This window comes from Hemitrygon akajei, chromosome 2 (genome assembly GCF_048418815.1).
Source record: "Hemitrygon akajei chromosome 2, sHemAka1.3, whole genome shotgun sequence".
In the NCBI taxonomy this organism is placed as follows: domain Eukaryota; kingdom Metazoa; phylum Chordata; class Chondrichthyes; order Myliobatiformes; family Dasyatidae; genus Hemitrygon; species Hemitrygon akajei.
In genome coordinates, this window is record NC_133125.1 from 76,523,536 (window position 1) to 76,548,465 (window position 24,930).

General features: G+C 45.2%; 1 protein-coding gene across 3 annotated transcripts in view; it reads left to right on the top strand.

The window, feature by feature from the left end:
* The window catches only part of LOC140714245 (uncharacterized), a 34,390-nt gene that overhangs the window by 5,838 nt on the left and 3,622 nt on the right, over positions 1 to 24,930 (top strand). Inside the window, exons 1-2 of one of the 3 annotated variants that reach the window (XR_012095850.1) lie at positions 148 to 920; positions 18,447 to 18,583. Coding sequence is in view for 1 of the 3 variants with exons in the window: in XM_073025288.1 (XP_072881389.1) it covers positions 246 to 920; positions 18,447 to 18,533 (762 nt within the window). In the remaining 2 variants the exon portion in view is untranslated. Of the gene's footprint in view, positions 1 to 147; positions 921 to 18,446; positions 19,075 to 24,930 lie in introns of those variants that run through there. The other 2 variants (XM_073025288.1, XR_012095851.1) reach the window with 2 other exon arrangements.

Genomic DNA, 24,930 nt, shown 5'->3' on the forward strand with positions numbered 1-24,930 from the left:
TATTTAAGAAGTGGAGCAAGAGATTCACTCGATCATCCTTCCTGCTGAGACTGTGGGGAGGGATTCATGCAGACATCTGACCGACTGGCATGCCCAACATTTTACACAGGGGAGAGGCCATTTACCTGCTCAGACTGTGGGAAGGGATTCAGTTGCTTATCCCACGTGTGGATACAGCAGTCAGTTCACACTGGGCAGTCATCTGATGAATTTGTGGGGAAGGATTCACTTGGTCATATGACCTAATGGCTCACCAGCGAGTTCACACTGGAGAGCAGCTGTTCACCTGCTCGGACTGTGGGCAGGGATTCACTAAATCATGTAACCTGAAAGTACATCAGCGAGTTCACACTGGGGAGCGGCCATTCATCTGCTCAGACTGTGGGAAGGGATTCACTCGGTCATCTAAACTGAAGGTACATCAGAGAGTCCACACTGAAGAGAGGCCATTCACCTGCTCGGACTGTGGGAAGGGATTCACTTGCTCAGATAAACTGAAGATACATCAGAGAGTTCACACTGGGGAGAGGCCGTTCACCTGCTCAGACTGTGGGAAGGGATTCACGCAGTCATCCACCCTAATGGCTCACCAGCGAGTTCACACTGGGGAGAGACCATTCACCTGCTCAGACTGTGGGAAGGGATTCACTTGTTCATCCCAACTAAAGGTACATCAGCGAGTTCACACTGGGGAGAGGCCGTTCACCTGCTCAGACTGTGGGAAGGGATTCACTTTGTCATCTCACCTACTGAGACACCAGTCAGTTCACACCGGGGAGTGGCCATTTACCTGCTCAGACTGTGGGAAGGGATTCAGTTGCTTATCCCAACTGAAGGTACACCAGTCAGTTCACACCGGTGAAATGCCGTTCACCTGCTCAGACTGTGGAAAGGGATTCACTCGATTATCTAAACTGAAGGTACATCAGAGAGTTCACACTGGGTAGAGGCCATTCACCTGCTGTGAATGTGGGAAGCGATTCACTCAGTCATATATCCTTATGTAACTTTCACTTCGGCTAGCAGCTTAATAAAGGGGGTGATAGCCCTCCAGCCCGGCCAAACTTAAGAAATCTCTTTTGGGTGGATGATGTGTGATGTGTCCCCTGTTACAAATCAGTACCCCGAAATAACAAACAGTACAGAATATGTGATTAAACTATTGAGCTTTATAATTCTTACTTTGACAATATGGTTAGTGAAGTAAACAAAAAAAAAGAAAAAGGGCCCACTCTCTGCATTCGCGTCTTCTCATCTCTCCCCAGCAAAAGACCACAAAAATCTCTCTTCCAGACTCACAAGAAAGAACATTACTGTCATTGGATAGCCCCACACTCCAAATCCCTGTTATTTCTAGGCATAACCTAAACATTGCTGCTACAGAGAAACCATTACCTCAGTAGTGAAACATTGCAGAGAGGTCATTGCATGAACAGTGAAACATTACAGCGTGTTACAGGTTCACACTGGGGAGAAAGTTTCAATGAGCTGCATGCTGAATATTTATCCATCCCCGTTGCTGAATGCAATTTTGAGAGTGACTGTCAGTCCTGAACTGTGTAATTATTGCTGCTGCTCACCACATCCAGTTCTGCACCCTGGTCACTGGTCATGGGAGGAGTTTCTTCTGCTGCACATTCACCTTTAATGGGACTGGAGTTTAATATTCTAAATCTAATACAAATAAATCAGTTCTATTTTAAACTCTGTCTCCAGTAATTAGTGAATTTATAACACACCTAATGTACAGTAGAGAGTCAACTCAGGCCGGCTGGACCCTGCTAGTGATTCAGTTCCATGACAGTCCTTTTAAATCCTCCCCTGTTGTTCATCTCTCACTCTCCCTGTGGTGATGGGTTCCAAACAGTGAAGAGGTTTCCTTTCAATTTTCTGCAGACTGAAGAAGTCGAGCTGACTACAGTTCTGTCTGAGATGTTCTTCGCCCCTCTAATCTCTGGGCTAAGGAAGAATGACATGGTAGTTAACCTCCTTAATCACGACTCATTTCCACATTATGAGTCATTTCCCCTGCTTCTAAAGGGTTGTTAGAAAACACCCCTGTCCTCTAAAGACTGAAAGCAGAATGGGAAACCATTAGTTGGATGTTCAATGAAACAGGGTCAGAAACCAGAGGCGTTCTGCACAGGGCAGAGTTTGGAGCACTGGACAATGGTCGGGGTAGGAACGTATCTTGAGAAGAAGGGAATCAGCAGTGGGGTATGGCAATGAATGACAGAGTAGCAACATTTGAAAGCTGATTGACAGAGAAAATCTTTCGGTTGTCTGACTGATGACACAAACAATACCTGTGGTGAGGTGCTCCACTGGTCGAAGAACATGTGTGTGTTGGGAATGGTTTTATCTATTGAGGGAGTTTTCCTGCTTGTTTATCCTGTAATATTATATCCAGATGGTTATTATGGATTGTCCTATCTGAAATAATGTATTGATTATCATATAATTTGTAAGATTCTGACTCTAAAACTGGATCAGGCTTGAATTTATGGTGCCTTTATGAAGTGATGGAGGGCATTCATGAGTTTGCAATTTAAAGCAAAATTTTGATGAATGATATTTGCCACTTGATTGTACCTTTGTAAGTAATCAGAGTAGGATGGATAAGTCCTCGGGGCCTGACGGAATATTCCCCAGGCTGCTCCATGAGGCAAGAGAAGAGATTGCTGAGCCTCTGGCTAGGATCTTTATGTCCTCATTGTCCATGGGAATGGTACCGGAGGATTGGAGGGAGGCGAATGTTGTCTCCTTGTTCAAAAAAGGTAGTAGAAATAGTCCAGGTAATTATAGACCAGGGAGCCTTATGTCTGTGGTAGGAAAGCTGTTGGAAAAGATTCTTAGAGATAGAATCTATGGGCATTTAGAGAGTCATGATCTGATCAGGGACAGTCAGCATGGCTTTGTGTACAGCAGATCGTGTCTAACAAGCCTGATAGAGTTCTTTGAGGAAGTGACCAGGCATATAGATGAGGGTAGTGCAGTGGATGTGATCTACATGAATTTTAGTAAGGCATCTGACAAGGTACCACATGGTAGGCTTATTCAGAAAATCAGAAGGCATGGGATCCAGAGAGGTTTGGCCAGGTGGATTCAGAATGGGCTTGCCTGCAGAAAGCAGAGGGTCGTGGTGGAGGGAGTACATTCGGACTGGTGGGTTGTGGCTAGTGGTGTCCCACAAGGATCGGTTCTGGGACCTCTACTTTTCGTGATATTTATTAACGACCTGGATGTTGGGTTGGCAAGTTAGAAGGGTGGGTTGGCATGTTTGCAGACAACACAAATGTTGGTGGTGTTGTGGATAATGTTGAGGATTTTTGAAGATTGCAGAGAGACATTGATAGGATGCAGAATTGGGCTGAAAAGTGGCAGATGGAGTTCAACCTGGAGAAGTGTGAGGTGGTACACTTTGGAAGGACAAACTCCAAGGCAGACTACAAAGTAAATGGCAGGATTCCAAAAGCTTTCCAAAAGTTCCAGCACATCCTCTTTCTTAATATCTACATGCTCAAGCTTTTCAATCTGCTGCAAGTCATCACTATTACCACCAAGAGCCTTTTTCCATCGTGAATACTGAAGTAAAGTATTCATTAAGTACCTCTGCTATTTTCTCTGGTTCCATACACACTTTCCCACTGTCACATTTGATGGGTCCTATTCTTTCATGTCTTATCCTCCTGCTCTTCATATACTTGTAAAATGCCTTGGGGTTTTCCTTAATCCTGCCCACCAAGGCCTTCTCATGGTCCCTTCTGGCTCTCCAAATTTCCTTCTTAAACTCCTTCCTGTTAGTCTTATAATCTTATAGATCTGCAACATTACCTAACTCTGAACTTTTTGTAAGCTTTTCTTTTCTTCTTGACCAGATTTATTACAGCCTTTGTACACCACAGTTCCTACACCCTCCCTGTCTCATTGGAATGTAACTATGCAGAACTTCACACAAATATTCCCTGACCATTTGCCACATTTCTTTCGTACTTTTCGTTGAGAACATCTGTTTACAATTTAAGCTTCCAATTTCCTGCCTGACGGCCTTATAATTCCCCTTACTCCAATTAAATGCTTTTCTAACTTGTCTGTTCCTATCTCTCTCCAATGCTACGGTAAAGGAGACAGAATTATGATCACTATCTCCAAAATGCTCTCCCACTGACAGACATGACACCTGACCAGTGCTGGAATTGGACAGAGTCCAGAGGAGGTTGCTAAAAATGATTCCGAGGTTGACAGGATTAATGCATGAGAAGCATTTGCTGTCTCCGGGCCTGTATCCGATACCATTTAGAAAAAAATGAGTGAGGCTCTCGAATACTGAAAAGCCGAGTAAGAGAGCACATGGAGAGGGCTTTTCCTGCAGTTGGGACCAGGGGAACATACCCACAGAATAGTGGGACCTCCATTTAGAACAGAGAAAGGGAAAATATCTCTCACTGTGTCTTTATGATCTTATGAATATTCAACCTGACCGTGTATGATCTAAGCTCCTGTGTCCATTCCCCTCGTTCCTCTAAATTAATTATCTATCTCCACCTCAAAAATACACAGCCAACTGTCTTTCACACCCTCGGGGCAGTGAATCCCAAAGACTGTACATTCAAATAGATAGATACCTCATTGATCACAAAGCAAAATTAAATAGAAGATATAGAATTCCAGGGATTTTCACACATCTCCATTTGAAATGAGCATCCCTTATCGACCCCTCTCTGTGCCTCTCTAACTGACAAGGAGAGATACTCTATCTAGATCACATATGTCAAACTCAAGGCCCATGGGCCAAATCCAGCCCGCGGTGGAATTATCTTTGGCCCGCGAGATAATATCTAATTACTATTAAAGCTGGCCCCAGTAATCGAAGCGTCTATAGCGTATGATATGGCTAATGCTGAGTTTATTCAGGTACCAGGTTTTCAGGGTTTTTAGTGTTTATTTGGCAGTCTTCTTCATAAGAAATGGAATTTGTAAAGTGAAACACTTTGTAGTTATAGCAGAGACTGAGACACATGAGAGCAGGCTGAAAAAACGGAGGCAACGAAAGCTGCGTTCGCACGCGTCCGTCTGATCCGGCCCGCATGAAGCTGCATTTTGCTCAATCCGGCCCGTGACCTAAAATGAGTTTGACACCCCTGATCTGGATGCTCCACAAGTACCCTATCATTTGTGAATATGTTCTAAATTCAGGGCTAAATCATCTCACCTCTGCTGGGAGATCATCCCATATATTACACTGGTAAAACTGCTCTGGCAGGCTCCATAGCTACACTTAAGATTTCTTTCTGCTTGGGGATTAAAACTGTGCATAGAATTCCAGGTGTGGCCTCACTAAAACCCTGTACAATGGTAGCTACACCAGCCCATTACATAATCTCCACTCCCTGTGCGGTGACGGCCAAAATACAATCTGCCATTTGACCTACTTGATGCAGAATCACGACATCGTCATTAGATTTCCTTCCTCTGTTTCTGTGTTATCAGCAGATTTGAACATCCTACATCTCATTCCTTCCTCCAGGTGATTAGGCAGTGAACATGTCACTGAGCATATAAACATGTACCTTAGCATGTCTGTAGGGTTAGTACTTTGCTCTGGGTGTAAGATGTGGGAATCCCAGGAATCTTCCAGACTCCTAGATGGCTATATCTGCACCAGGTGCACCGAGGTGCAGCTTCTGAGAGAACGTGTTAGGGATCTGGAGCTGCGGCTTGATGACCTATAGCTTATAATCGAACATGAGCAGGAGATAGCTAGGAGCTACAAGGAGTTAGTTACCCCGAGGCTGCAGGTGTGATAAGTGGATAAGGGGATTGGCTGTGCTGGATTGGGTGTTGTGCAATGATCTGGAGGTGATAAGAGAGTTTCAGGTTAAGGAAACCTTAGGGAACAGTGATCACAATATGAATGAGTTCACTTTGAAATTTTAGAAGGAGAAACTAAATTGCAACATGTCTTTATTTTAGTGGAATGAAGGAGATTACAATGGCATGAGAGGGGAACTGGTCGAAGATGATACAAAGGGACATTTGCTGGAAGGTCGGCAGAGCAGCATAGAAACATAGAAAATAGGTACAGGAGTAGGTCATTTGGCCCTTCGAGCCTGCACCGCCATTCAGTATGATCATGGCTGATCATCCAACTCAGAACCCTGTACCTGCTTTCTCTCCATACTCCCTGATCCCTTTAGCCACAAGGGCCATATCTAACTTCCTCTTAAATATAGCCAATGAACCGGCCTCAACTGTTTCCTGTGGCAGAGAATTCCACAGATTCACCACTCTCTGTGGAAGAAGTTTTCCCTCATCTCAGTCCTAAAAGGCTTCCCCTTTATCCTTAAACTGTGACCCCTCGTTCTGGACTTCCCCAACATCGGAAACAATCTTCCTGCATCTAGCCTGTCCAATCCCTTTAGAATTTTATATGTTTCAATAAGATCCCCCCTCAATCTTCTAAATTCCAGTGAGTATAAGCCTAGTCAATCCAGTCTTTCTTCATATAAAAGTCCTGCCATCCCAAGAATCAATCTGGTGAACCTTCTCTGTACTCCCTCTATGGCAAGAATGTCTTTCCTCAGATTAGGGGACTAAAACTGCACATAATATTCTAGGTGCAGTCTCACCAAGGCCTTGTACAACTGCAGTAGAACCTCCCTGCTCCTGTACTCAAATCCTTTTGCTATGAATGCCAACATACCATTTGCCTTTTTCACCGCCTGCTGTACCTGCATGCACACCTTCAATGACAGAGTGTACAATGACACCCAGGTCTCGTTGCATCTCCCCTTTTCCTAATCGGCCACCATTCAGATAATAATCTGTTTTCCTGTTCTTGCAACCAAAGTGGATAACCTCACATTTATCCACATTAAATTGCATCTGCCACGAAATTGCCCACTCACCTAACCTATCCAAGTCACCCTGCATCCTCTTAGCATCCTCCTCACAGCTAACACCGCCACCCAGCTTCGTGTCATCTGCAAACTTGGAGATGCTGCATTTAATTCCCTCCTCTAAATCATTAATATATTTTGTAAACAACTGGGGTCCCAGCACTGAGCCTTGCGGTACCCCACTAGTCACTGCCTGCCATTCTGAAAAGGTCCCGTTTACTCCCACTTTTTCCTTCAGCAGCAATGGCTGGAGTTTCTGTGAAAAATAAGGGAAGTACAAGACAGATATATTCCAAATAAGAATAAATTTTCAAAGGGAAGAAGGACACTACCGTGGCTGACAAGTCAAGTCAGAGCCAAAGTAAAAGCAAAATAGAGGACATACAAGGAAGCCTGGGCTAATGGGAAGATAGAGGATTGGGGAGCTTTTAAAAATTGCAGAAGGAAAGGAAGAAGGTCATTCAGAAGGAAAAGATTAATTATGAGAGGAAGCTGGCAACTAATATCAAAGAAGATACTAGAAGTTTTTTTCAGTATATACAGGGTAAAAGAGAGTCAAGGGTAGATATAGGACAATACAAAATGACGCTGGAGATATTATGAAAGATGCAGAGATGGCAGTGGAACTGAATACGTATTTTGCATCAGTCTTCATTGTGGAAGACATCTGCAATATTCCAGACATTCAAGAGTGTCAAGGAAGTGAAGTTTGTACAGTGAAAATTATGACAGAGAAGGTGCTCAGGAAGTTTAATAGTCTGAGGGTGGATTAATCTCCTGGACCTGATGGAATGCACCCTGGGGTTCTGAAGGGTGTAGCTGGAGAGATTGTGGAGGCGTTACCGATGATCTTTCAAGAATCGATAAATTCTGGAATTGTACTGGATGACTGGAAAATTGGAAATGTTACCCTACTATTTAAGAAGGGTGAGCGGCAGCAGAAAGGAAACTGTAACAGCACAACAAGACAAGAAGATAACAGAAGGTTTGCCTGCTGCAACTGCTCATCTCTCGCTCGTTCTCTCTCTCTTTCCAACGATACAACAGCAACTACCTCGACTTAAACTAAACTGAACTGAACTCTGCATCATCTTAAGACTATTCATTTACCCCTAGACTTTGAAAGAGCTTGGTTTTTATTTATATTTCCACACTTCTGTATATATCATTGCTAACCTGTTTTATATGTATATTTGCATTTTATTGTACTGTATTACTTAGTTTACTAATAAACACTTTTAGTTACAGTACCACTAGACTCCAACATATTATTCCATTTCTGCTGGTTTGGTAACGAGACAAATTGGGGCCATGTCCGGGATTTGAATACCAAATTGGGGGGCTGTTGAATTGATTGGGGGTAAATTCCCTTATTTAATCTGGTGTGGAAAGACAGCAGAAATGGACATTGATAAGCTTCTGAAGGGTCCAACCTCGGAGGCATTAGAGGATGCCAGGAAGTTGGAATTTATGACTATTGCGAGACAGTTGAAACTTTCGATGGTGAAACTGACAATGAGGAAGTCGGAGATACAGAGAACAATAGCCAAGTATTATCTATCCCAGGAGGTGTTCCAGGTAGAGGAGTTGGAGCTGTTTCCTGAAAGTAAGCCTGGTGGGGTTGAGCTTTAGCTTCAGATGGAAAGATTAAGAATAAAGGCCGAGGAGAGGAAAAGGGAGGATGAGTTCCGAGTAAAGAAGCTGGAAGCTGAAGAAGCCGAAAGGAGGAGAGAGAGGGAGAAAGGGGAAAAGGAAAGAGAGCGACAAGAAAGGGAGAAAGAAAGGTGGTTTGAGATGGATAGGATAAGATCGTTGCAGGCAGGGGGACAGGTAGTAGACCCAGTCAGGAGGTTCAAGGTTAGTCAGGTTAAGTTGGTACCCCCAATTGAGGAGATGGATGTCGGTAGGTACTTTCTCCATTTTGAGAAAGTTGCTATGAATCAGGACAGGCTGAAGGAGAAGTGGGCTGTTACAGAGTGTTCTTAAGGGGAAGGCTCGGCAAGCCTATTCGGCGTTGTCCGCAGATGAGGCAAAAGATTATGATGAAGTAAAAGGGGCTATACTGAGAATTTACCAGTTGGTCCCAGAGGCATACTGGCAAAGGTTCGGGAATTTGAGAAAGCTGTGGGACCACACGTATTTAGAGTTTGCCGGTGAAATGCACATGTATTTTGAGCGATGGTGCGCCTCAAAAGGAGCCAGTGAGGATTTGGACAAATTAAAACAGTTGATGCTGATTGAGCAGTTTAAAAGCTGCGTCCCTGAGGGTACTTGGACGAGAAGGAGGCGGAAACTCTGTCTGCGACTGCCAAGTTAGCATATGAGTATGCCTTAACCCACAAGGTAAAATTTCCTCCAAGTAAGAGCTACCAGAGGGGTAGTAGGGATGTTAGAGAAAGCCCACCGGCTAAGTCAGAGAATAAGCCGGGGACTAGTGGAAAGGGTAAGGAGGACGAAAAGCAGACTGGAAGGAAGTTTCCTAGTTTTTAAAATTGATGAAACAAGTTGCTCAAGATTATGTCTTGACAGTATGACAAATACCATATATAACCATATAACAATCACAGCACGGAAAACAGGCCATTCCAGCCCTCCTAGTCCGTGCCGAACTCTTAATCTCACCTAGTCCCGCCTACCCGCACTCAGCCCATAACCCTCCACTCCTTTCCTGTCCATATACCTATCCAATTTTACCTTAAATGACACAACTGAACTGGCTTCTACTACTTCTACAGGAAGCTCATTCCACACAGCTATCACTCTCTGAGTAAAGAAATACCCCCTCGTGTTTCCCTTAAACTTTTGCCCCCTAACTCTCAAATCATGTCCTCTCGTTTGAATCTCCCCTACTCTCAATGGAAACAGCCTATTCACGTCAATTCTATCTATCCCTCTCAACATTTTAAATACCTCGATCAAATCCCCCCTCAACCTTCTACGCTCCAATGAATAGAGACCTAACTTGTTCAACCTTTCTCTGTAACTTAAGTGCTGAAACCCAGGTAACATCCTAGTAAATCGTCTCTGCACTCTCTCTAATTTATTGATATCTTTCCTATAATTCGGTGACCAGAACTGTACACAATATTCCAAATTTGGCCTTACCAATGCCTTGTACAATTTTAACATTACATCCCAACTTCTGTACTCAATGCTCTGATTTATAAAGGCCAGCGTTCCAAAAGCCTTCGTCACCACCCTATCTACATGAGACTCCACCTTCAGGGAACTATGCACTGTTATTCCTAGATCTCTCTGTTCCACTGTATTCCTCAATGCCCTACCATTTACCCTGTATGTTCTATTTGGATTATTCCTGCCAAAATGTAGAACCTCACACTTCTCAACATTAAACTCCATCTGCCAACGTTCAGCCCATTCTTCTAACCGGCATAAATCTCCCTGCAAGCTTTGAAAACCCACCTCATTATCCACAACACCTCCTACCTTAGTATCATCAGCTTACTTACTAATCCAATTTACCACCCCATCATCCAGATCATTTATGTATATTACAAACAACATTGGGCCCAAAACAGATCCCTGAGGCACCCCGCTAGTCACCGGCCTCCATCCCGATAAACAATTATCCACCACTACTCTCTGGCATCTCCCATCTAGCCACTGTTGAATCCATTTTATTACTCCAGCATTAATACCTAACGACTGAACCTTCTTAACTAACCTTCCATGTGGAACTTTGTCAAAGGCCTTGCTGAAGTCCATATAGACTACATCCACTGCCTTACCCTCGTCAACATTCCTCGTAACTACTTCAAAAAATTCAATAAGGTTTGTCAAACATGACCTTCCACGCACAAATCCATGCTGGCTACTGCTAATCAGATCCTGTCTATCCAGATAATTATAAATACTATCTCTAAGAATACTTTCCATTAATTTACCCACCACTGATGTCAAACTGACAGGTCTATAATTGCCAGGCTTACTTCTAGAACCCTTTTTAAACAATGGAACCACATGAGCAATACGCCAATCCTCCGGCACAATCCCCGTTTCTAATGACATCTGAGAGATCTCCGTCAGAGCTCCTGCTATCTCTACACAAACTTCCCTCAAGATCCTGGGGAATATCCGGTCAGGACCCGGAGATTTATCCACTTTTAAATTTCTTAAAAGCGCCAGTACTTCCACCTCTTTAATTGTCATAGGTTCCATAACTTCCTTACTTGTTTCCCACACCTTACACCATTCAATATCCTTCTCCTTAGTGAATACCGAAGAGAAGAAATCGTTCAAAATCTCTCCCATCTCCCTTGGCTCCACACATAGCTGACCACCCTGATTCTCTAAGGGTCCAATTTTATCCCTCACTATCCTCTTGCTTTTAATATAACTGTAGAAGCCTTTCGGATTTACTTCCACCTTATTTGCCAAACCAAACTCGTAACTTCTTTTAGCTTTTCTAATCTCTTTCTTAAGTTTCCTTTTACATTCTTTATATTCCTCGAGCAATTCCTTTACTCCATGCTGCCTATATCTATTGTAGACATCCCTCTTTTTTCGAACCAAGTTTCTAATATCCCTTGAAAACCATGGTGCTTTCAAACCTTTAACCTTTCCTTTCAACCGAACAGGAACATAAAGATTCTGTACCCTCATAATTCCACCCTTAAATGACCTCCATTTCTCTATTACATCCTTCCCATAAAACAACTTGACCCAATCCACTCTCTCTAAATCCCTGCGCATCTCCTCAAAGTTAGCCTTTCTCCAATCAAAAATCTCAACTCTAGGTCCAGTCCTGTCCTTCTCCATAATTATATTGAAGCTAATGCTATTGTGATCACTGGACCCGAAGTGCTCCCCAACACATACATCTGTCAGCTGACCTATCGCATTCCCTAACAGGAGATCCAACACTGCCCCATCTCTAGTCGGTACTTCTATGTATTGTTGCAAAAAACTATCCTGCACACATTTCACAAACTCTAAACCATCCAGCCCTTTTACAGAATGAGCTTCCCAATCTATGTGAGGAAAATTAAAATCTCCCACAATCACCACCTTGTGTTTACTACAAATTTCTATTATCTCCTTACACATTTGCTCTTCCAACTCACGCTCCCCATTAGGTGGCCTATAATACACTCCTATCAGTGTTACTACACCTTTCCCATTCCTCAATTCCACCCAAATAGACTCCCTAGAGGAGCTCTGTAATCTATCCTTCCAAAGCACCGCCATAAGATTTTCTCGGACAAGCAATGCAACACCTCCTCCTCTGGCCCCTCCTACTCTATCACACCTGAAGCAACTAAATCCAGGAATATTTAGTTGCCAATCACACCCTTCCTGCAACCATGTTTCACTAATAGCTACAACATCATAATTCCAGGTATCAATCCACACTTTAAGCTCATCCACCTTTCTTACAATGCTCCTAGCATTAAAATAGATACATTTAAGATACTCTCCACCTCCTCCTCTCTTTTCATCCCTAGCAATGCATTCAAATTTATTATCCTTTTCTTTCTTCTCCCCTACAACTTCAGGCTGAGCGCATCCCTTCTCCATCACCTGCCTTTCCTCCCTCACACACTGTCTACTTACTTGCTCTACTGGTGAACTAACCTCCTCTCTCATAGTTTCCTCAAATTGATTTCCGCCCCCCCATCTTACTAGTTTAAAGTCTGCCCTGTAGCCCTAGCAAACCTCCCCGCTAGGATATTGGTCCCCCCAGGATTCAAGTGTAACCCGTCCTTCTTGAACAGGTCACGCCTGCCCCAGAAGAGGTCCCAATGATCCAGAAACTTGAATCCCTGCCCCCTGCTCCAATCCCTCAACCACGCATTCATCCTCCACCTAATTCCATTCCTACTCTCACTGTCGCGTGGCACAGGCAGTAATCCCGAGATTACTACCTTTGCGGTCCTTCTTCTTAACTGCCTTCCTAACTCCCTATACTCTCGTTTCAGGACCTCTTCCCCTTTCCTACCTATGTCATTGGTACCTACATGTACCACAACCTCTGGCTCCTCACCCTCCCACTTCAGGATATCTTGGACGCGATCAGAAACGTTTTACGTGTTATAATTGTGGGAAAGCTGGCCACATAGCATCTAAGTGTCTAGCTCCAAAGAAAGAGACAGGGAAGGGAAAGGCGCCGACCCCGACTGCCTGCATTAAGCCGGCTGCAGTGCCGCTAAAGGAGGAGGAGCCAAGCCAAGTTCAGGAGGGATGGGAGAAATTTCTTTTGACCGGGTTGGTATCTGTGAAGGAGGGGTCAACCCCAGTGCCAGTGAGAATCTGGAGAGACACTGGGGCTTTTCAGTCCCTAATCCTAAGCAGTGTGTTGGACTTTAGTGCTGAGACCGAGACTGGTGATGTGGTGATGTCCTTTTACTGGTGATGTGGGTTGGGAAAGGGACCGAGGCAGTACCGTTGCATAAAATCTTTTTGAAGCGTGACTTAGTGTCCGGACCAATCACGATCGGGGTGTGGTGCACACTCCCGATACGTGATGTGTATGTCTTACTCGGGAATGACCTGGCAGGGGGGTATGTGTTCCCAACAGTTCAGCTCACGAGTAAGCCTGTAAATGCTGAGAACCCGCTCACAGATTCAGAAGTTTATCCCGCTTGCGCAGTCACCCGGAACATGGCGAAAAGGGCTGCTGAAACAAACCCTGATTTAGCTGAAACGTTTTTACCGTCCCTGTATCAGAAGGGGTTAGAGGACAGTGAAGCTGAGGAGATAAAGAGGGATGAGGCGGATTTATCGTTGTCAAGGAAAGACTTTGTGAAGGCACAGCACACTGTTGATTTATATAGCTTGAAAGAGCTGTTTGCAGTTGAAGAATTTAAGAAGTGTGTTCCCGATAATGTAAGGGCATTCCGAGATGAAAAGGATGCCGCTACCTTGGGGGAGTCCGCTGGGTTGGCAGACGAGGTTGTTTTAACCCGCAAGGTTGAGTTTACTCCGGATGGGAGTTGCCCAGAGGGTAGCTGGGAGGATCATGGGAACCTGGAATTTGAAAAGGGGACTGGTATTGAAAGCCTAGAAGAGGCAGATGTCCCGTTTGCCTGTGTTCAGGTTGTTGAAGTTCTTGTGGATTCAAAGGGTACTGAACCTTGTGTTGAGACTCAGGAAAGGTCTGAGGTGTCTGACTTGGTTAAAAAGGAATGTGGTCCTTTTGGGTCAGATGGACTTGGTTCAATGAGTAAGGGGTTAACCCTGGCACCAGTGGAAAGTGAGGATTCTCAGTCACTTGTGTTGGAAGGTTTTCTAAAAGTTAGTGATGAGATTAAAGCTAGTGATGTGAATATTATTGAAGATATTGAGAAAAGTGGCACCGAACTTTTGGATAAGGTAAATTTAAAGTCTGGAGTGGCTGGCCATGCTGACAGGTCAGTGGTCAGGTAACAAGGTGCCTGCTAGTCTGTTACAGTTTGTTTTGGAATTTAAAGATAAACAACTTGGTGATGTTGTTCAAGTATGTGATTTGGAGAGGCAAAACTTGAAGTGTTGTTTTGATCAAGAGGGATCACCAGCAGGTGTTAAATTGGAAACTAACATACTTAAAGATCTTGAAGATAAAATTAATGAGTTGTTTGGAAGTTCAGCGAATGGGCTTAGTTTGGAAAACATTAGTGATAAGCTAGCACCTGTGAAGGCGTTATACAAGCTGATAAGCAAGCTGATCACGTGAGGGTTAAGTGCTCTGCTTCAAAGTGGAAAAGGGGCAATGGTTGACCAAACGCTGCTTTGAATAACAGGATCTAGTTTTGCAGGAATTTGACTTTTTTTTGTGACACAGCATGTGAAAGACAAAGCCAAAATCATGGTAGATTGACTGAATGTTAAGTTTAAAAGTGAAATAGAGATTAGTATTTGTATACACTTCTGTAATGTGTTACATGATAATCATACATGTGTTAGTTTAAACTCTGTAATATACACCTAAGTTAACATAGAACATAGAATAGTACCGCACATTACAGGCCCTTCGGCCCACAATGTTGTGCTGACCTTCAAACCCTGCCTCCCATATAACCCCCCACCTTAAATTCCTCCATATACCTGTCTAGTAGTCTCTTAAACTTCACTAGTGTATCTGCCTCCACCACTGACTCAGGCAGTGCATTCCACGCACCAACCGCTCTCTGAGTGAAAAACCTTCCTCTAATATCCCCCTTGAACTTCCATCCCCTTACCTTAAAGCCATGTCCTCTTGTACTGAGCAGTGGTGCCCTGGGGAAGAGGTGCTGGCTGTCCACTCTGTCTAATCCTCTTATTATCTTGTACACCTCTATCATGTCTCCTCTCATCCTCCTTCTCTCCAAAGAGTAAAGCCCTAGCTCCCTTAATCTCTGATCATAATCCATACTCTCTAAACCAGGCAGCATCCTGGTAAATCTCCTCTGTACCCTTTCCAATGCTTCCACATCCTTCCTATAGTGAGGCGACCAGAACTGGACACAGTACTCTAAGTGTGGCCTAACTAGAGTTTTATACAGCTGCATCATTACATCGTGTCTCTTAAACTCTATCCCTCGACTTATGAAAGCTAAGTTATGAAAGCCCGTAAGCTTTCTTAACTACCCTATCTACCTGTGAGGCAACTATCAGGGATCTGTGGACATGTACCCCCAGATCCCTCTGCTCCTCCACACTACCAAGTACCCTGCCATTTAATTTGTACTCTGCCTTGGAGTTTGTCCTTCCAAAGTGCACCACGTCACACTTCTCTGGGTTGAACTCCATCTGCCACTTCTCAGCCCACTCTCTGCAATCTTCGACAATCCTCTACATTATTTACAACACCATCAACCTTTGTGTCGTCTGCAAACTTGCCAACCCACCCTTCTACCCCCACATCCAGGTCGTTAATAAAAATCACAAAAAGTAGAGGTCCCAGAACTGATCCTTGTGGGACACCACTCGTTACAACCCTCCAATCTGAATGTACTCCCTCCACCACGACCCTCTGCCTTCTGCAGGCAAGCCAATTCTGAATCCACCTGGCCAAACTTCCCTGGATCCCATGCCTTCTGACTTTCTGAATAAGCCTACCATGTGGAACCTTGTCAAATGCCTTACTAAAATCCATGTAGATCACATCCACTGCACTACCCTCATTTATATGCCTGGTCACCTTCTCAAAGAACTCTATCAGGCTTGTTAGGCACGATCTGCCCTTCACAAAGCCATGCTGACTGTCCCTGATCAGACCATGATTCTCTAAATGCCCATAGATCCTATCTCTGAGAATCTTTTCCAACAGCTTTCCCACCACAGACGTAAAGCTCACTTGTCTATAATTACCTGGACTATCCCTACTACCTTTTTTGAACAAGGGGACAACATTCGCCTCCCTCCAATCCTCCAGTACCATTCCCGTGGACAACGAAGACATAAAGATCCTAGCCAGAGGTTCAGCAATCTCTTTCCTTGCCTCGTGGAGCAGCATGGGGAATATTCCGTCAGGCCCCAGGGACCTATCCGTCCTAATGTATTTTAACAACTCAAACATCTCCTCTCCCTTAATATTAACATGCTCCAGAACATCAACCTCACTCATATTGTCCTCACCACCATCAAGTTCCCTCTCATTGGTGAATACCAAAGAGAAGTATTCATTGAGGACCTAACTCACTTCCACAGCCTCCAGGCACATCTTCCCACTTTTACCTCTAATCGGTCCTACCTTCACTCCTGTCATCCTTTTGTTCTTCACATAATTGAAGAATACCTTGGGGTTTTCCTTTACCCTATTCGCCAACACCTTCTCATGCCCCCTTCTTGCTCTTCTCAGCCCCTTAAGCTCCTTTCTTGCTACCCTATATTCCTCAATAGACCCATCTGATCCTTGCTTCCTAAAACTCGTGTATGCTGCCTTTTTCCACCTGACTAGAGTTTCCACTTCACTTGTCACCCATGGTTCCTTCACCCTACCATTCTTTATCTTCCTCACCGGGACAAATATATCCCTAACATCCTGCAAGAGATCCTTAAACATCGACCACATGTCCATAGTACATTTCCCTGCAAAAACATCATCCCAATTCACACCCGCAAGTTCTAGCCTTATAGCCTCATAATTTGCCCTTTCCCAATTAAAACTTTTCCTGTCCTCTCTGATTCTATCCTTTTCCATGATAATGCTAAAGGTCACGGAGCGGTGATCACTGTCCCCCAGATGCTCACCCACTGGCAGATCTGTGACCTGACCCGGTTCGTTACCTAGTACTAGATCTAGTATGGCATTCCCTCTAGTCGGCCAGTCAACATACTGTGCCAGGAATCCATCCTGGACACACTTAACAAACTCTTCCCCATCTAAACCCTTGGAACTAATCAAGTGCCAATCAACATTAGGGAAGTTAAAGTCACCCATGACAACAACCCTGTTATTTTTGCACCTTTCCAAAATCTGCCTCCCAATCTGCACCTCGGTATCTCTGCAGCTACCAGGGGGCCTATAGAATATCCCCAGTAGCGTAACTGCTCCCTTCCTGTTCCTGACTTCCACCCATACTGACTCAAAAGAGGATCCTGCTACATTACCCACCCTTTCTGCAGCCATAATAGTATCCCTGACCAGTAATGCCACCCCTCCTCCTCTTTCCCCCCCCCCCCCCATCCCTTTTAAAGCACTGAAATCCAGGAATATTGAGAATCCATTACTGCCCTGGTGCCAGCCAAGTCTCCGTAATGGCCACTACATCATAATTCCATGTATGTATCCAAGCTCTCAGTTCATCACCTTTGTTCCTGATGCTTCTTGCATTGAAGTACATGCACTTTAGCCCTTCTACCTTTCTACCTTTACACACTTCATTCTGCTTCTCTTTCCTCAAAGCCTCGCTATTTATTGGATCTGGCTTTACTCCATGCACTTCTTTCACTGCTCTATTGCTCCGGGTCCCATCCCCCTTGCAAATTATGTTAAATCCTCCTGAACCATGCTAGCAAACCTACCAGCAAGGATATTGCTCCCCCTATTCCACTGTAGATAAAGAATTACTGTCACTTATTCTGGTGTTACAGCATTTTGAGGTTTACATTTGTCCAGTACAGAAGCCATTGATAGTTTATACTGATCACAACCCATTGGTATTTTTGGCTAACATGAAGGATAAGAATAGGCAACCACTAAGTTGGAGTCTGATGTTACAAGAATTTGATATAAAGATACAACATGTAAAGGGGACTGACAATGTAATTGCTGATTGTTTATCTAGGTGTTAGATTTGAAATTATATCTGTGTTACTCTGTTGGTTAATGATTACTTATGTATTATATTAAACTCTGTAATGTGCATTACTATTGAATTTTTAGCCCCAGTAAAAATTCTTTTAAGGGTGGGGGTGTGATGTGTGATTAGCAAACCAGGCGGAGGTGGGGGCCAGAGTTGACCCCCCTGTCAACTATGCTGCTAACGAGAGAGAGAGAAGAAGAGAGGGGAGGCCTCCTGCTGCAGATGCTGATAATGAGAGAGAGAGAGAGAGAGAGAGAGAGAGAGAGAGAGAGAATTATTTAGTATTATGGATTCTTCGATAATTGTTTATTTTTGCTCCAAGGACACTTTTACCTGCTTTTGTGAATCCCTGATGACACAGCAAGGCAGTGCCAGTTGCCAGCTGAGACAGCAAGACGGGGCCAGGTGATGGACATGGACAGTTGATGGATGGCTGGTACCCCATCAGGGGAGATAAAAGTGAGTCTGCTGAGACACAGGCAGACATGCCACGGAACACTGAAAGTGTGTTGTGCACCCACAGGAAGGTGGGGGTTAGGAGGATCGATTCGGGGGAATCGATCGGAGGCTCACAGTGGGGGCTTGTGTGTGTGTCCACCCTCGCCTGGGTGACAGGCTCACCACTGAAGGACGGTTTGGCTGGGAACGGAGGGTTCACAGTCGTTGACCGCAACAGCACAACAGGACACGAAGATGACGGAAGGCTTTCCTGCTGCAACTGCTCATCTCTCTCTCTCTCTCTCTCTCTCACTACCTCGACTTAAACTAAGCTGAACTGAACTCTGCATTATCTTAAGACTATTCATTTACCGCTAGACTTTGAAAGAGCTTGATTTTGATTTATATTTCCACACTTCTGTATATATCATTGCTAACCTGTTTTATATGTATATTTGCATTTTATTGTACTGTATTACTTAGTTTACTAATAAACACTTTTAGTTACAGTACCACCAGACTCCAATGTATTATTCCATTTCTGCTGGTTTGGTAACCCGGTCAGAGGGTACGTGACAGTTTCTTGAAAGAAAAATTCTTCCTGACAAGCCAACTGCAATTCTTTGAGGAAATTACAAGTAGGGTAGGCAAAGGAGGTGCAGTGAACGTGGTGTACTTGGATTTTCAGAAATCCTTTGACAAGATGCCGCACATGAGGCTGCTTAGCAGGATAAAAGCCCATGGAATTACAAGGAAGTTACTTGCATGGGTAGAGCAGTGCAGGTCGGCAGAAAACAGAGAGTAGGAATAAAGGGATCATATTCTGGCTGGCTGTCGGTTACCAGTGGAGTTCCACAGTGGTTGGTGCTGGGACCACTGCTTTTTACGATGTATGTGTATGATTTGGACTACAGTATTAATGGATTTGTGGCTAAATTTGCCGATGATACAAAGATAGGTGGAGAGTGGGTAGTGTTGAGCACAGAGAGAATCAGCAGAGAAGACTTAGTTTAGAAGTGGCAAGTGAAATAAAATGTTGGAAAGCACTTTGGTGGTAGAAATAAACAGGAAGACTATTATTTAGATGGGGAGAGAATTCAAAATGCAGAGACGCAAAGGGACTTGGGAGTCCTTGTGTAAGATACCCCAAAAGGTTAACCTCCAGGTTGATCCGGTTGTGAAGAAGGCAAATACAATGTTGGCATTCGTTACTAGAGGTATAGAATATAAGAGCAGGGATGTGATGTTGAGGCTCTATAAGGCACTCGTGAGACCACACGGAGTATTATGTGCAGTTTTGGGCTTATTTTATAAAGGATATACTGACATAGGAGAGGGTTCAGAGAAGATTCATGAGAATTATTCCAGGAATGAGAGGGTTACTGTTTGAGGAACGTCTGGGAGCTCTTGGGCGGTATTCCCTGGACTTCAGGAGAATGAGGGGGATCTCATAGAAACATTCCAAATGTTAAAAGGCCTGACAGATTAGATATGGCAAAGTTATTTCCCATGGTAGGGGATTCTAGGACAAGAGGGCACGACGTCAGGATTGAAGGACGTCCTTCTAGAACTGAGATGCAGAGAAATTACTTTCGTCAGAGGCTGGTTAATGTGTGGAATTTGTTGCCCTGAGTGGCTGTGGAGGCCAAGTCATTGGGTGTATTTAAGGCAGAGATGGACAGGTTCTTGATTAGCCAGGGCATGAAAAGGTATGGGGTGAAAGCAGGGGAATAGGGATGACTGGATGAAGTGGATCAGCCTATGATTGAATGGTCTAACAGCCCATGTCAACCCCAAAAGAATCCCACTGTCCCAGTCTCTCCCCGCAGCTCTGTGTCAGACCCAAAGTAATTAATTGTGCGAAGTGGAATTAAAATGCTCCCAGACTGGAACCTCAAAGCATAAACCGGGAACAGGTGCGCTCTGGGAAATGTGGAAGCATTGTTGGCAGCATTTTTCATGGGGCTCTGGATAGGTTTGTCCCATTGAGGCAGGGAAAGGATGGTAGGGTGAAGGAACCATGGTTGCCAAGAGATGTGGATCATCTCATCAAGAGGCTGGTTTAAGATTTTGGAAGCAAGGCTCAGACAGGGCTGTATCACTAGCCAGAGAAATAGTGTCAGAGCTTTGGGATATGGAAAATATTACTCCTTTGTTTAAAAAAAAGTAGAGATAACTCTGAAAATTATAGTCGAGTGAGTCTTAACTCTGTGTGCAAAATATTGGAAAAGATTCTTAGAGACATTCTTTATGAGAATTTGGAGACCTGATTTGAAATAGTCTTTATGGCTTTCAGAGGGGCAGGTCATGTCCCAGAAGCCGTGTTGTATTTTGTGAGGATATTGACAAAGGTAGAGATGTTGATCTGGTAAAAATGGATTTTAATAAGGCATTTGATAGGTTTCACCATGATAGGCTATTTCAGTATCCAGGGAAAGTTGTCTGGTGTATTCAAAACTGGTTTTTATCTAGAGAAGGCAGAAGATAATTATGCAGTGAGTGTGTGTGTAGGCCTCCATTAGTCTCGATAAACCATGGATTTGCACCTTGGAACGTTTCCAGGGCACAAGCCTGGGCAAGGTTTTTTTTTATGGAAGACCGGCAGTTGACCAAGCTGCTAGTCTCCCCTCTCCATGCCACCAATGTTCTCCAAAGGAAGGACATTAGGACCCATACAGCTTGGCACTGGTGTCGCAGAGAAATGTGTGGTTAAGTGCCTTGCTCAAGGACACACACCAAGCCTCAGTCAAGACTCGAACTACCGACCTTCAGATAACTAGACGAACGCCTTAACCACTTGGCCATGCGCCAACATATGCAGTGAGTATTTTCTCCCTGGAGGATGGTAACCAGGGATGATGTGCGGGGGTCTGTTCTGTGATCCCGTTTTTAGTGATTTTTTGATATAAATAATTTGTTTGAGGAAGTGGAAGGGTGGAATTTGTAAGTTTGCTGATGATATGTAGATTGCTAGATTTGTGGTTGGTGTAGAAGACGGGTGTTACAACAGGACATTGACAGGATGCAGAACAGGGATTAGAAGTGCCAGATGAAGTTCAACACAGAAAGTAGTGTACAGGGTTAACAGCAAGATTGTTAGTAGTGTTGTGGAACAGAGGGACGGTAGGGTCCACATACACAGATCCCGCGATGTTTCTTCACACATTGATAGGCAGCTTAAGAAGACGAATTGGGTGTCAGCCACATTAGTTAGGGGATTGAGTTCAGGACCCACGAGGTCATGTTGTAATTCTAAAAATCCTGGTTAGACCGCATTTGGAATATTGTGTTCAGTTCTGAGCGCCTCATTATAGGAAGGATGTGGAAACGATAGAGAGGGTGCAGAGGAGGTTTACCAGGATGTTTCCAGGATTAGAGTGCATGTGCTCAGATGATACTTTGAGCGAGCAAGGGTTTTTCTTTTTGGAACAAAGGCAGATGAGAGCTGACTTGATAGTGTTACATACCCGTAACGGGTTAAAAAGGACCAGCAGAAATGGACACACCTGGAGTCTGAGTCTTCCGTTATAATCACTATTTTTATTAGTAACTTCATAATCAAGTAATATAAAACCAGATAAGGCAAACAGGTTAGCAGAGTATATGCATATATAAGTGAGTAAATAAAGTTCCCAGACTTCTCCCAGCTCAGGTGATAAATGATACAGTCTTACCGTGGTATAGGTATGAAGTCAGTTCAGTTCTGGATATTGAATTGAGTAGATTGAAGAGTGAGATGTTTTGTCTTTCCAGTACCGATGCCATCGAATCTTCCACGTCATCCTCCTGCTCCTGAAACTTATTAAAATCATCGACAGTGACCACACAAAAGAGTGCCGTTTTCACGCGGTAAAGCTATCAACCCAGGCAAGGGTTAAACACACCGATACCTTCCCACCGATCACCCCTTTGTCCCCTGTGGTAAACTATGTGTATACCTGTCTGGACACACCCCTCTGCTGACTGCTCCTGTGGCTCCTCCCACAGACCCCTGTATAAAGGTGATTCGAGGCACTACTCCTCCCTCAGTCTCCAAGATGTTGTGGTCACTTTTGCTGCTAATAAAAGCCTAACCTTCACCTCCTGTCTCCGAGAGTTATTGATGGTGCATCAATTTTATTAGCAGCAATTTTAAAACATGGAGAGCATTTTATGACCCGACAGATTGGATATTGACCCTCAATCTCTGGAAGCCAGCATCACTTTTGAACTCTGGTTTGCATGCTTCCAATCGTACCTGGAAGATATTCGTTTGACCGAGCCTGCAACGATGGACAAAATTCTCCTCTCCAGGGTCAGTCCGTGGGTCTAATCCCTGATCAGGGACCTGCCGACCTACCAAGGGGCACTGGATGCCCTCAAAAGACAATACCTGTGGCCAGTGAACACCGTCTATGCAAGACATCGCTTAGCAACACGGCAGCAGTGGGCTGGAAAGTCAAACGCTGAGTTTGTCCGGGCCCTACAGACACTCGTGCGGGCCTGTTACTGCAGGGGACTGACGGCGGAGCAGCAAGTAAGAGACGCCTTTGTTACGGGGATCAGGTCAGTGTACGTGCGCCAGCGGCTGCCGGAACATACCGATCTTGCCTTACATTAGGCGATCGAGCTGGCCGACACACTGGAGGCCGCTCTGCACAATGCTGACGCACTCCAGGCGCGCAATCTCCAGCCGGCCCTGTGGACGCTGCAGAACCTGCAACCCGCCGACGAATCAACCTCGGCTGCTGCCAGTCACAAGTCCGCGCAGTTTTACTTCTGCTGACTCGTAAAGCACCCCTAAAAATGCTGCCTGGCCCGAGAAGCTACCTGCTCCAGCTGCGGAAAGAAGGGCCACTTCGCCAAGGCCTCTAAGTCCAAACCACGAGCGGGGTCGAGCAGCACCGCGTGCGAGGCATGGGGGTCACCATCTAGGTCGCCGCCATCTTGCCTGCCCGCCTTGTGCGAGGCATGGGGTCAGCCATCTTGGTCACCGCCATCTTGCCTGCCAGCCTCATGCGAGGCATGGGGGCGGCCATCTTTGTCGGCGCCACCTCGCCCCGCCCCCGACCCACGGGTGCTTACCGGTCACCCAGACGGCGATGCAACTCTGGCCTCCGTGACCCTCGACCAAAGCGCTCCACACCAGCTCGCAAGGTCAATGATGGACATCCTGTTGGAGGGGCACAGGACTAGCTGCCTGTTTGACACGGGCAGCACTGAGAATTTTATTCACCCGGACACAGTGCAACTTTGTGGACTCGTGACACAGCTGGTAAGCCAGAGGGTCACCATGGCTTCTGGATCACATTCCACAGACATCCGTGGGGGTTTGTGTAGCAACATGGTGGTGCAGGGCACAGAGTATCGGAACTTTGCGTTACTGGTCATGCCTCAACGGTGTGCCCCTGTGCTATTGGGGCTCGACTTCCAGAGCCACCTGAAAAGTGTGATAATGGGGTATGACGGGCCCCTCCCACCAATCACTGTCAGAAATCCTCAGTTTTGTGGGACTTTGTCATATACCCCACTACTGACCACACACACCAACCTGCATATCCCACCCAACACCGTGTCAACGGCTGCGCTACAGACACCACATGCAGCGTCTCCACCCTCAAGATCCCTACCCCACCGCTGTTCGCCAACCTGACCTCGGACTATAAACCTGTGGCAACTAAAAGCAGGAGGTACAGTGTGGGGGACAGGGCCTTCTTTAAGTTGGAGGTGCAGCGGCTACTCAGGGAGGGGATCATTGAGCCAAGCACAAGTCCTTGGAGGGCCCAGGTGGTCATTGTTCGGGCCGGGCAGAAAAATAGGATGGTCGTGGACTATAGTCAGACCATCAATAGGTTCATGCAGTTTGACGCGTACTCCCTACCCCGCATCGCGGATATGATCAATCAGATAGCTCAGTACAAGGTGTACTCGACCATAGACCTGAAATCTGCTTACCATCAGCTCCCCATCCACCCGGAGGACCACCCCTGCACCACCTTCGAGGCGGGCAGCAGGCTCTATCACTTCCTGCACATCCCCTTTGATGTCACGAATGGTGTCTCTGTCTTCCAGAGGGAAATGGACCAGATGGTGGACCAGTGCCAACTGAAGGCCATGTTCCCATATCTGGATAACATCACCATCTGCGGTCACAACTGGCAGGATCACGACACCAACCTCCAACGATTTTTCCAAGCGGCCAAAGCTCTTAACCTCACCTATAACAGGGACAAGTGTGTGTTCGGAACCACCCGACTTGCTATCCTTGGGTATGTCGTGGAGAACGGGGTCATTGGCCCTGACCCTGACCGTTGGAACTCCCTCTTCCCACCACCCTCAGAGCCCTCAAACAGTGCCTGGGCTTCTTTGATGGTTGAGAGGGTTCACCT